Source organism: Corvus brachyrhynchos, unplaced genomic scaffold (genome assembly GCF_000691975.1).
Source record: "Corvus brachyrhynchos isolate BGI_N302 unplaced genomic scaffold, ASM69197v1 scaffold245, whole genome shotgun sequence".
NCBI lineage: Eukaryota > Metazoa > Chordata > Aves > Passeriformes > Corvidae > Corvus > Corvus brachyrhynchos.
The window spans coordinates 6,097,065-6,109,321 of NW_008238988.1; the positions used below are offsets into that span (position 1 = coordinate 6,097,065).

General features: G+C 42.8%; 1 protein-coding gene across 1 annotated transcript in view; it reads left to right on the forward strand.

Annotated features, from left to right (window-relative positions):
* The window catches only part of POLE2 (DNA polymerase epsilon 2, accessory subunit), a 16,939-nt gene that overhangs the window by 3,250 nt on the left and 1,432 nt on the right, over positions 1 to 12,257 (forward strand). The window contains exons 3-17 of the mRNA XM_017738809.1: positions 1,866 to 1,966; positions 3,215 to 3,290; positions 4,299 to 4,376; positions 5,085 to 5,178; positions 5,546 to 5,620; positions 5,861 to 5,944; positions 6,433 to 6,489; positions 6,879 to 6,927; positions 7,856 to 7,928; positions 8,352 to 8,524; positions 9,717 to 9,806; positions 9,986 to 10,040; positions 10,369 to 10,428; positions 10,523 to 10,600; positions 10,986 to 11,094. Of these exons, the coding sequence (XP_017594298.1) occupies positions 1,866 to 1,966; positions 3,215 to 3,290; positions 4,299 to 4,376; positions 5,085 to 5,178; positions 5,546 to 5,620; positions 5,861 to 5,944; positions 6,433 to 6,489; positions 6,879 to 6,927; positions 7,856 to 7,928; positions 8,352 to 8,524; positions 9,717 to 9,806; positions 9,986 to 10,040; positions 10,369 to 10,428; positions 10,523 to 10,600; positions 10,986 to 11,094 (1,252 nt within the window). The remainder of the gene's footprint in view (positions 1 to 1,865; positions 1,967 to 3,214; positions 3,291 to 4,298; positions 4,377 to 5,084; positions 5,179 to 5,545; positions 5,621 to 5,860; positions 5,945 to 6,432; positions 6,490 to 6,878; positions 6,928 to 7,855; positions 7,929 to 8,351; positions 8,525 to 9,716; positions 9,807 to 9,985; positions 10,041 to 10,368; positions 10,429 to 10,522; positions 10,601 to 10,985; positions 11,095 to 12,257) is intronic.

Sequence of the window (12,257 nt, forward strand, 5' to 3'; positions counted from 1 at the left end):
CCCGGGCGGGCCTCGGGCCCGGCGTGCGGCGTTACGGGATGGGGTCGGGGTCGTTCCGCACCCCCGCGGCACCTCCTCGGGACGAGGTGCTGCCTTTACCTCCTCTCCCTCCTTCCCCCGCATCGAGGCCTCTGGAGTCTTCTCCAATGCCTTGTTTTGCCTGTCCTGCTGCTGTGGGCCTCTTCTGTCCGTCCATCCATCCATCCATCCATCCATCCACCATGACCGTGGGTGCCACCAAAAGCTGCCCATGGTCTCCCCTTGGAGCCCTCCCTGATGCTGGTGCTGGGTGTTTGGTTGGGTTTTTCTGTCTGCCTCTGAGCCTGACAACTCTGGGATCTCTTTCTGAGTTCCACTTGCCAGTCTTGTGCTCAGCATTCTTTGTTAGAGGAAGAAATGGCATTTCCAAAGGAGGAAGTGGCATTTCCAAAGGAAGAAATGCCATATTTCCAAGTATAATAGGATGTGTTATTTAAAGATGGCAAGGTCACTGAAAAGTGATTCCTGCTTGCAGTGGAAGGTGTCATGATTTATAAGAGACTGGGTCTCCATCGCTCTCATTTTCCTCTTCTTTCTCGTGTGTTAATATCAATTAAATTTTGTTTCTGTTGTGGATGGGATGTGATTATTTTGGACAGTGCCCTGATACTTTCATTAGTGTGGAGCACAAGTCCAGAACTCCTGACTCCACAGTTCCATGAGCTGAGACATTTTGAAGGTCAGGCTGATCACCAAAATGCCAGTTTGGTTGGCCAACAGATGACAGTAATAAGAAAATTGTTATCTTTAATGTGAGACTCTAGTCTAAGGATGAGAGAAGAACCAGATTTCTAATTCTTGTGTTATTGAGAATTAAAATAACTCCAATTTCAAAGATATTGATCAACTGGAGCAGGTCCAGTTGCTTATAGGCTGTGGCTTGTAAGGGAAGCAGGAAGAGCTGGAAGCTCTGCTCTGGTGACATCCCAGCTTCAGAGCTGCATCCAGGTTTGGAGTCCAAAATGAGAGGGATGTGGAGATGCTGGAAAAGTCTGGAGAGGCCACGGAGCTGCTCCAAGGGCTGGGGCCCCTCTGCTCTGGAGCCAGGCTGGGAGAGCTGGGGGTGTTCACCTGGAGAAGGCTCCAGGGAGAGCTCAGTGCCTAAAGGGGCTCCAGGAGAGCTGGAGAGGGACTGGGGACAAGGCCTGGAGGGACAGGACAGGGAATGGCTTCCCAGTGCCAGAGGGCAGGGATGGATGGGAGATTGGGAAGGAATTCCTGACTGTGAGGCCCTGGCCCAGGGTGCCCAGAGAAGCTGTGGCTGCCCCTGGATCCCTGGAAGTGTCCCAGGCCAGGTTGGATGGGACTCGGAGCACCCTGGGACAGTGAAAGGTGTCCCTGCCCATGGCAGGGGGGGGACAGGGGGGGCTTTATGGGGCCTTCTCAAGGTTGCACAGTGACAGGGCAAGAGGCAACGGGCACAAGCTTAATTTAATTCTTCATTGTAATAGTAATTAAACTTTGAAGTTGATGGAGTAGAGAAGTGGTGGAATCTCCCTCACTTGGCTCCATGGGGCCCTGGACAGTATAACCCAAGCCCTGCTTTGAGGAGAAGGTTGGACCACAGGGTCTCCAGAAATCCCTTCCAACATGCAATTTTTTGTATGAAGCTGAGGTTCTCCACTTCTTTTCCCTGATATTTTCAATCCCAACGATTTTTTTCTTTGACTTAAACCAGTGAGCTATTATGCAGTGCTAATTGTTTCTATTCTTTAACCACGAGCCATGAGCCATGTGGTGATGATGTGCACACCTGCCAAAATCAGCACAGTTTGTGTAAACTATTGAATATTAATTGCTTTTTGTGCTTTCTCTTCTGGGATTAGGGATGCCCTGAAGTATCTCACTGAAGCTTTTCAGTCCACCAGTGAAGAAGAACTTGACGATGTAATTGAAAATGTCATCGATGCAGTTGAAAAACAACCTTGTAAGTAAACAATTTCTTTTTCTTAAGCAAGTTTTCCTGGAATTTCTGATGTTATCTAGACAAAGACAGTTACTGGCAGCAGAGGCACTGAGGTGTCATTGCAGTGTAAGGGGTTGACTGAGATATAGTGAGCTATTATGCAGTGCTAATTGTTTCTACTCTTTAACCACGAGCCATGTGGTGATGATGTGCACACCTGCCAAAATCAGCACAGTTTGTGTAAACTATTGAATATTAATTGCTTTTTGTGCTTTCTCTTCTGGGATTAGGGATGCCCTGAAGTATCTCACTGAAGCTTTTCAGTCCACCAGTGAAGAAGAACTTGACGATGTAATTGAAAATGTCATCGATGCAGTTGAAAAACAACCTTGTAAGTAAACAATTTCTTTTTCTTAAGCAAGTTTTCCTGGAATTTCTGATGTTATCTAGACAAAGACAGTTACTGGCAGCAGAGGCACTGAGGTGTCATTGCAGTGTAAGGGGTTGACTGAGATAAATGTATTTGTTGGCCTTTTATTTTGGTTAAACACTGAAGTTTGCAATGTCAGCAGAAGACATTTGTGTCATTTAAAGAGTTGGCAGTGTAGAATATCCTGACTTTTCCAAGAGTAGTAGAATTTTTTAGTGACAGTGACTGAAAGTTTGTGTGGACATCGTTGTACCTGAAACTATAATTTTAAATATTAAAATGGAGAGAGACTATTTACATGAGCATGGAATGACAGGACACAGGGAATGGCTTCCCACTGCCAGAGGGCAGGATTAGATGGGATAGTGGGAAGAAATTCTTCCCTGTGAGAGTGGTGAGGCCTTCATACTAATTCCAATTCAGTTTAAATCCATGAAAACAACAATGTGCCTATCTCCAAAGTTCTGTTGGAACACTTATGGCAGCAATCCGTGTGATAATGTTCTGGAACCAAATTAACCTCCAGAATGTGAAAGCTCAGCTCTAACACATTTGTGATATATTTGGCAGCTTTGCATAAACTGTAATGGTCTTGTTCTCCATGTTTAGGGAATTCAGCGTGGGCACAGTGTGTGTGTGTTATTTTTTTCCCCTAGGAATATGTCCTTTTGGTGGCAATATTAAGTGATCCTTCTGTAAAACAGTGTGTGCCATTAGCTTACAGAAAACATTCTTATTTGTGTGTATTCCTCTGAGGAGACTCAACCATTTAATGTGAAATACTTCAGACCTGCTTCCTTCCTTGCTGCAGTTCTAATCCTCGGGATTTTTCCTTCCAGTGTCATCTAATATGATTGAGCAGCCCACAGTGGAGGCAGCTGTCCAGGAATGCAGCCGGGCCCCGGATGAGGCGATGTAGGGTGACGTTATAAATTTTTTTGGAGGTTCTGGGAGCTGGTGTCATTTCCTTATTCCTCCTGGGGAAATGAATGCCAGGCATTTTCTGCAGCGCTCCACGTGCAGTCATTGCTCTGTCCTTTTCTCTTCCTGCTGCTGCCTTTGCTCCAGGTTCCTGCTTGGAGCGTTTGTTCTCATGGATGGGCCTCCAGGGGGTTCTAAACATAATCTGATGTTCTGGAATTCAGCTGCTGGGGTTGTGTGTGATACAGGTTGAATATTAACCAATACTTCTGTCCATGCCTTTATTTGCTTTGCTCTACATGAAAGTTATCTCAGGTTGGTTTTGTGCCTTTCTTTTCTGAAAGCACTTTAGAAGAGTTTTCCTCTGGGGTGCCCGTTCCTGCTTTTTTGTTTAGTTTTTTGAAGCCCTGATTGATTTCCCTTCTGTGATAACAAAGTGTGGAGCAATTACTGGAGTTTCTGAGAACTTTGTGATCCTGATGGATGTGTTTCCTTTAGTGTTCGCATCGTGATGCAGAGCATGAAGAGAGATGGTTTGCTGGGCATGTCAGTTAGATACTGTCAGCCCTTAGCCTCTCAGGATGGAGAGAATTTGGTTTTAACTTTTGCTCCTTGTCGTTGGAATCTTTATGATGCAGATGGTTTGAGTGTGATTTTTCTTTGTGGTGCTTTTTTATACTCAATGTATTTTTTTTTTTTGCTCCAGAAGTGAAGAGAAATCTGTATGTACAGATTCTCACTGGAGAGTCCTGAAGGGAAAAGCTCTACAGATCACAGGAACAAGTCTTTTTAATTATTTAACTAGAGGATGCAGGAGAAAACAGAATAGAAAATGGAATAGAAAATAGAATGATGCAGGAGAAATGGTGATGATAGTGAACAAAACAAATATCATTTTAGCCAACATATTTGTTACTGTTTGTTTCATGCCCTTCATGGAATCACAGAATGGTGTGGTTGGAAGATAACATCCAGTTAATGCTGTAACTGTTCTTATTTCAGAGAAAATGTTTTCAACGTTATTGGAGCCTTTGACATCCCACGTTACATCTATAATTCAGAAAGAAAGAAGTTTCTGCCGTAAGTCTCCCATATTTTAAATTTCAAGCACTTCTTGTTTTAAGAACAAAGCCTCTATTTCTATAGTATAAGTCTGTTTTTAATCTTTCCCTCTTGGGTCTGTTCAACTGAAGCCTGAGTGAGAAAGGTAATAAATGTTTAAGACCATAAACCAAGTTTATGCCACTTAGTGAATAAAAAAGGCACTAAGGCTAGGACATACATCACTAAAGGTAGTTTGGGGTTGGTTTTTTTTCTCACATTGGGCTGTTCAAATTTATTTTTTTAATAAATTTGATCTGTCTGTTGCCTGTATTTATTTTTTTAGTCTGTATCCTGCAGCTCCCTGAAGCCCTGAGGGGCTTCTAAGGAGAGCTCCAAATGGTAAAAAAGAAAAATTAGGAGCAGCTGGTGAATCTGGGGGTTGGAGAAACTGGAGGAATAATGCTTTTGTTCACAACTGCTTAAAGGCATTACTGCTTTTTTAAAAACGGATTTCTGCAGAGGCCTCTTTGGGTGGAAGGATAAATCTCAAAGCCTGTGAGTTAGAGGGGAATGAAATGGATGTAGAAATGCAGAAACACAGGATCCTGAGCAGGAGTGTCCCTCATGGAGTACCTAAATCATGGTGTAGCTTTTGCAGCCTCCCAGACCTTTTAGATCAATGAGTCATTTTTATGTGTGGAATGTCCCTTTTTTAAAATGATGATTGTGTTAAACTCCTCACAGCCTGTCCATGACTGACCTCCCTGGGCCGAGTTTATTTGGGACTGCCAGAGACAAGGCAGAGCTGTTCCGGGAGCGCTACTCCATCCTCCAGCAGGTCAGGAATCTCTGCAGGTGTCCACAGGGATGTATCCTACATCTCCTTCCAAAAATACATTGTGCTATTGCACCTCCCTGCCTCATAAACTCTCTGCCTTCCAGGTTGGCACAAATAACTTCTTTTAGCAGCATTACAGATGCTTTCATGACACACATTTTTTGAGGCTTAGTGTTATTACCTGGTGTTATTGGTCATCTGTTTCTTAGAAGCAAATTCTTGTCAAAAGGACTGAATTACTAAAAGTTGCTGGATGAAGTAGGGTAAGAACTTTATGAAGAATTTTGTATAGTGGTTGTAGCAAACTGGCTTTTTGACAGTGCTCATGTATTTTTAAAGTGAATCACTTCAATTTTGGTTTCTGCAGAGGACTCATAGACATGAGCTGTTTACTCCTTCACCAGTCGTTGCTCATCCTGATGACAGCAAGAGCAAATTCCAGGTAAAAAATGGAATTCTTTTCAGTTTTAATCCAAATAATCACAGCAGTTCTTTATGCTAGCAGCCCTTACTGGGAATCTTCTCCCAAGCCCCATTCAGAAATATGGCTCTGATGTTTGTAATGAGCCTGTATCCCCTGGTTATTTAAAACCATGTCCTGTGTGGGGCTTTGTCTTGCTGGGGAAAAGGCACCTGGAGAGTTTGATTTAATTCTGATTGGATTCTTTGCCTTTGATCCCAGCTAAAGACAGTAGAAACTCTCTTGGGCAATACAGCTAAAGTGGGAGAAGTGATTGTGCTTGGGATGATCACTCAGCTCAAGGAGGTGAGTTGCTTTTTATTGTGGAGTCTCTGGTCACTGCTCACTCAGTGCTGTAATATATTAGAAAATGAGAAAACTTAAATATCTCGCATTTGTCCCATTCTAAGAGACTTTCCCACAAGCAGTTGGTGCCAGTGTGTGTGGAAAATGTCTTCGTCTTCTCACTACAAAATTTTTATGTCAGCAACCAGAAGCAGTTAGGACTTTTTGGCATGTCCCTTCTTGAAGGCAGGAGCTTCCAATGGCTGTGTTGGGACTTGCCAGTGCCCTGGACTGGGATTTTAGGGAGGGGTGCACCAGCAATCCCAACTGCAGCAGCTCCCAGGGAAGCTGCTGAGATACACTTATTATAAACTACATTATTTCCAGTTCTTGCCACCTTAAAACATTAAAACCAGCCAAATTATTTTTAATAGACTGATAGATGCTTCTGATTGGAACATTTGTGTGTTTGGGTGTATTTTGCTTTATTAATGAATCCTGTTTTTTAGGGGAAATTTTTCCTAGAAGACCCCACAGGAGTGGTTCAGCTAGACCTTAGTAAAGCAATATCCTTTTCCTGTGATGGAAGAGCTGGAGGAATTTCCTGCAGACCTGCAGAATTTTGAATTGAACAGTAAATCAATGCTGACCATTAAAAATTATATATTGAGAGTTGCAGCTCTCTCTTTCTCCTTCGTTTCCAATCCCTTGGCTGCTGCAGCTCCTGCCTTTCTCTTGGACGTGGTCAGTGTTCCTCCCCATGGAAGCAGAGCCTGTTCCTGTTTGTGGGCTCTCTCTGGACTTACCTGCTCAGGTACCAGGGATTTGCCAGGCTCTTCAGGCAGCCTGTGAACTTTCAGTGCTGTCCAAATCTATTACACCAGCTGGAAAGCAAATTTTGGCTAAAAAACCTACTTTAAATCTAAGAAAAATACATTCCTTAACCTTCCTGCACCAGTTCCACAGTGGGTTATATACTGAATCCTGCTTTGTTTTGGCAGAAGGTAAAGCAGACTGGGGCTTTGTTTTTTTTTTTAGCTTGTAATAAATTATTCTGTCAAAGCTGTGGCTGCCAGATGTGGCTGAGCAGACAAATCTCATGCTGGTGACCATCAGTGAGTTTGTGACTGAGATTTTTGGCACTCAGCTTCTGCTGTGACCCCGTGGGCTCTGGAGGCAGAGAGCAGGAATTGGAGGGTGTTGGGGCATGGGAGGGTGTGGAGCAGCTTTGAGGATTGGAGCCTGGCTCCAGCATGCTTGGAGAAGTTATGACTGGATTAGGAAGACAGCCTAGAATAACCAAAAGAATGATTTAACAATCTGAAAATGCTGCTTTGTGCTGGCAAAGCTTTGGTCCTTTAATGAGGCTTCTCATTAGGATGATGTAAGAGCTTGCAGTTTTGGAGCCTTGTTTTAGCAAAAAAAAGGCTATTTCTGTATGTGGAATGTTCCTCTGTGCAAGATACATAATCTCAGTCTGTTTTCCAGGGTGTTTTGTGTTTGCAATGTAGAGAGTAAGCAGAAGCTGGGAGCAGAAATGAGAGTGGGGATAAATATCACCCTGTTCCTTCTGTTCCTGACACTGGGATGGTCCTTGGGACATGGGGGCCCTTCCAGGACAGGGCCAGCAGAACAATTCCTGTTCCCCTGCATTCCTCCCTTCCTCCCTGGTTGGGCTGAGGGAGTTGTCGATGTGCCTGTGCAGCAAATCCATTCAGAGGAATGTCTGGGGTTAGAAAAAAGTTGTTTTCTTGCTGAGCCCTTTTTCCATCTGGATCATTCCGTGGTCTGGTTCTGGAGCTACCACAAGAGAGGGATTGATGGAGGCTGGGACTGGCAGTGCAGCACAGCTGCCAACTCTCTGACTAATGTCTAGGACATGATGCTGTTAGAAGAACTTAAGGGTTATTTTGCTGTTCCAAATCCTCTTAGGTTGGTATGAAGATGAAGTTTTTCATGTGAACGCTTTTGGATTTCCGCCCACTGAGCCTTCTGCTACCACGAGGTACAAAGCTGACTTTTGGCAGCCTCTCACCCCATGTTTTCTTATGGGTTTCTAAGTAAGATCATTGTTATCTCATAGTTTCTCTGACATTCGAGTATGTTATTTTTCCTCCTCCCCAAATGCTTTAAAATAAATACAAATTTAAGGAAGCAATTCTGGGACTTAGAGGCACTAAAGCCTGTAGTGTTGGCAGAAAAACCCTTCCAAAGGCCTTTGGGTTCTGCATATTAATGGAAATTGGGATGTCAGGCCTTCTCAATTGCAAAGCCAGGTAACTGTTACATGGGAATAATAAATTCCTTGTTGCTGAAAGAATGGATCCCTTGGATAGTGGAAGGTGTCCCTGCCCATGGCAGGGGCTGGAATGGTCCCTTCCAACCCAAACCATTCTGGGATTCTCACTGGAGTATTTTAATGATGCAGAGCCTTCTATGGGAATATAAACTTCTTTGGAGGGCCTTCTTCATCTTCAGTAAAGGCTTCTGCAAAACTGAAGCAGCTGGAGGAGGAGAATGAAGATGCCATGTTTGTGTTTGTGTCTGACGTGTGGCTGGACCAAGCAGAAGTGCTGGAAAAGCTTCACACGATGTTTTCAGGTAGGTGAGAGTTGCTTTCACTCTAAACCTCGTGTTCATAATTTGTTTCCATAAATTCTTAGTACCAGTAGTGTTTTGACCAGTAGCATCCATGAATTGCTTCTTTGTGTTGCAGCAGTTTTGGAACAGCCTGTCCCTTCTGCCTCGGGCAGAGTGGAAGTGTGAGAGAGTGACTGCTTTAAAAACAACCCAGAATTCAGGGTGGGAAACTGCTCCTCACCTGAAGGGAGCTGGACACAAATTAGCACAGTCATGCAGAAGTTACAAAACCAGTTCAGTATCTGGATCAGAACTGGCAAATCCTTGGGGCAAACTGGGCCTGCCCCAAGACTGCAGGGGCTGAGGGGATGAAGGGACTTTGGTCAGTGAGATTCGTGTGCTGCAGTCACCTGGCAAAGATGCAGACCTTGCATTTGCTATTCTGAGACTTCAATAGGCAAGTGATAACCTTCATAATTAGAAACTAAATGAGCAGCTGAGGGGGAGAGCAAGGAAAATTATTGATGAGCCGTTTCTCTGGTCTAAGCAATTCTGTTCTATTTACCAGCCCCTTTGAAAACCAGTGAAGTAAATCCAAGTGTGATGCTGTGTGCTAGGAAAATGGAGAGTAACTGGGATGTGAGATGAATGCCTGAGTAGCTGTTTCTATTTTTATTTCAGGGATGGGAATCAGGTTTCTTTTTTCCCTGTTTTGCTCTGAAGCGGGTGATGAGTGAGGTTGTGAGCACTCATCAGATCCTCAAACTGCTCAGGCAATTCCAGTTACTGTTGCTTTATAATGCCAAAAGGGAAATTAATGTTGGGAGAGCCCTTGAACTGGAATGATCATGGAGGTTGACAGCAATCCATTGCTGCCTGCTTGCTGTTTTCCTCTTGAAGGGAATAATACATTTTTAAATGGCATTATTTATTAGAATTGCACTTTGTATAATTCTCTGGGTGAGTCAGTAGTTGGATACACACAAACAATGCTGGGACTCAGCCTGGAAATGACAGAGGGCTCCCTCAAAGTGACATTTGTACATTGCCATCACCTTTTTAAGCTAAAACCAGCCCGTATCAAATCAGTCAGGTGTATTAATAGCAGCAGAGCTTTGAAGTGCTATTCCAGTCCCTGCTTCTCATGGAATGGGCTAAGTGCTGGAAGATGCTGAAGTGAATGGATACGCTCACAGATCCTCTCCTTTCCCAGGTTATTCCTCTGCACCTCCCACCTGCTTTTTCTTCTGTGGAAATTTTTCATCTGCGCCATATGGAAAAAATCAAATCCAGTCCCTGAAAGGTAGGGAAGTCTCTGTAAACAGCCAGACATGTGCATTAAATTAAAATAATGATGGCAAACAAACAAAGAGAGCAGAGAATAAACCCTTATTTTTAAAGTGCTCTGCAGTAGAGGGGAGATTCATCCAAGCTGGATTTATTTCTAACCAGGTGTTGTGTCCTGTTTTTCCCTGACTCCAGGTTCTTTGAAGGCTCTGGCAGATATTATATGTGAATATCCCAGCATCCATAAAAGGTACAGAGCAAGGCGAAATCTGTTTTTTTTGTGAAGCCTTTAATTACTTTAAGAAGCTGAGAGTTACCCTATTTTCTCTGTCTTGTGAGCCAGCTGTGATCAGATAACAAGCTGGTTTTGTAACAGGCCTGCAGGTTTGTTTTGGGAGCAGGGTAAGTCTGATTTTATCTACAATAGCTTGGGCATGGAAACTCCTAATGAGGGAGCCAAGGTCTCTCCCTGGAATACTTTCCTGGCTCCTGATCTCTGAATTCAGAACACTAGACCTAGTTTTTAGGATCAGTTTATGTAAAAGAGATTTGTTGAACTTTTCTTTTTTTTTTTGCAGTAGTCGATTTGTGTTTGTCCCTGGTCCTGAAGATCCTGGTCCTGGTTCTATTTTACCAAGGTCAGTTTGCTTCACTTCCTCAAATCTTGGCATTTTCAGTTCAGTAGTTAAAGAAGGAAAGAATCTTTGTTCATACATTTGCTATTTATTTCAGACCCCCCCTGGCTGAAAATATCACTCAGGAATTCAGACAGCTGGTGCCATTTTCAGTTTTCACCACAAATCCCTGCAGGTAACCATGTAACTGCTAATTTTTTTTATTAATAATTTTTTTACTAAATTTTACAAATACCATTTTCAAAATCTACAAATTTTGGGAAAATTTGCCTTAAATTTTTCAAATTAATAGAATTCTTCACTTGGATTAATTGTAACTAGCTTTAAATACATTAAGACATCAATAAAGCAATGATGAAAGGAAGTAATGCTAAAAAAAATTGATACTGTGTATAAAAATCCTGCTCAAAAGCATGTTTTTTCTGAACTAGAAGGGAAAGTATAACTTTAATTCAAATTGCTTTTTTCACTCGTCTGTATTAGAGGGAGATGAACTTTATAATGCATCTTCCTCATTTTTAGGTTAACTTTATTGAATTTCACTGCTGTTTTCCACTCAGGATTCAATACTGCACCCAAGAAATCATTATTTTTCGGGAAGATTTGATCAACAAAATGTGCAGGAACTGTGTTCACTTCCCAAGCAGCAACATGGACATTCCCAACCATGTGAGTGAGTCGTGTTCACCACTTTTTGCCAAGATTTTTGATTTTATTGATCAGCAGGGCTGGATTTGGGGGGCTCTGATCTCCATTCTCACGACCCATTGCACGAGTAACCCAGAGGGGTTGTAAGAAGGATTTACATATTTAGTACTCTTACTTTTCTTTACATTTTGACAGCAAAATAACTCAAACCAGGATACTTTTAGGTGGTATTGAGTCATTCTGTCACACCGCAGCTGCCCTGGAATGCAGAACTTCAGAGCAGCCAACTGTGTGTGCACCAACCATCAACGTCCTGCCAAGAAACACTGATTCCTAAAGGCAAATTTTAACACAAATTACCGTTTTTTAAAGATTTGATCAGTTACCCAGTGCCATTTGCAGTAAAGCAGCAGGTCACTTCCTCTAAAATTCATCTGCTTGCTTTGTCTCCTCACTTAAAACCAAAATTCTGCTTCTTACACATCAGCACAGCGCTTGGGGTCATGGTTCCACTCGGTGAATCCACAGCAGGAGCTGATGGCATTTACTGATATAATTGGATGTGAATGATCCAGGTAGTCCTGGCTCATTGCAGTGATGGATGGAGTCTGGGTTTATTTATTTTACTGTGATTTTTTTTGTTTGCTTGACTCAGAAGGTTGTTTTAGCTGTGTCTCTGTGAGCACCCTGTGGATGCTGAGGTACCTTGGTTTTGTGGGCACATTTGCATTCCTGACACTTCCCTGTCCTCATACAGGGCTTTCCAGGAAGGAAATATGAAGGAAATGTAGAATTGCAACACCTTTTGCAGGTTGTTTTTTGCATACTCCGCTTTTTCTCTGCCTTTTTTGCCTATTTTAATTCAGCCATCAGTGTAAAAAAAAAAAAAGAGAGGGAAATTTTGTCACTAAGAAAGGAAAATCTTCCGGTAATCAAATGATTTCTTCTGTTCAGGGAAAAGACTTTTGAAGTGTGGGTCTGTGGTTAACTGGTACTGTGAGGAAAGCAATGAAGAAAAAACCCCTAAAAAATTAAAGTTATGGCAATGTTGGTAAGGAGGAACAGGTAAATAGATTCTCCTGGAGAGTCTGACTGATGAGATAATTCTGACATCTTCAAATACTGGTTGATATGCTTTAAAAAGGCCTTTGTGTTTTCAAAACCCCACAATTCAAGAAAGGAAA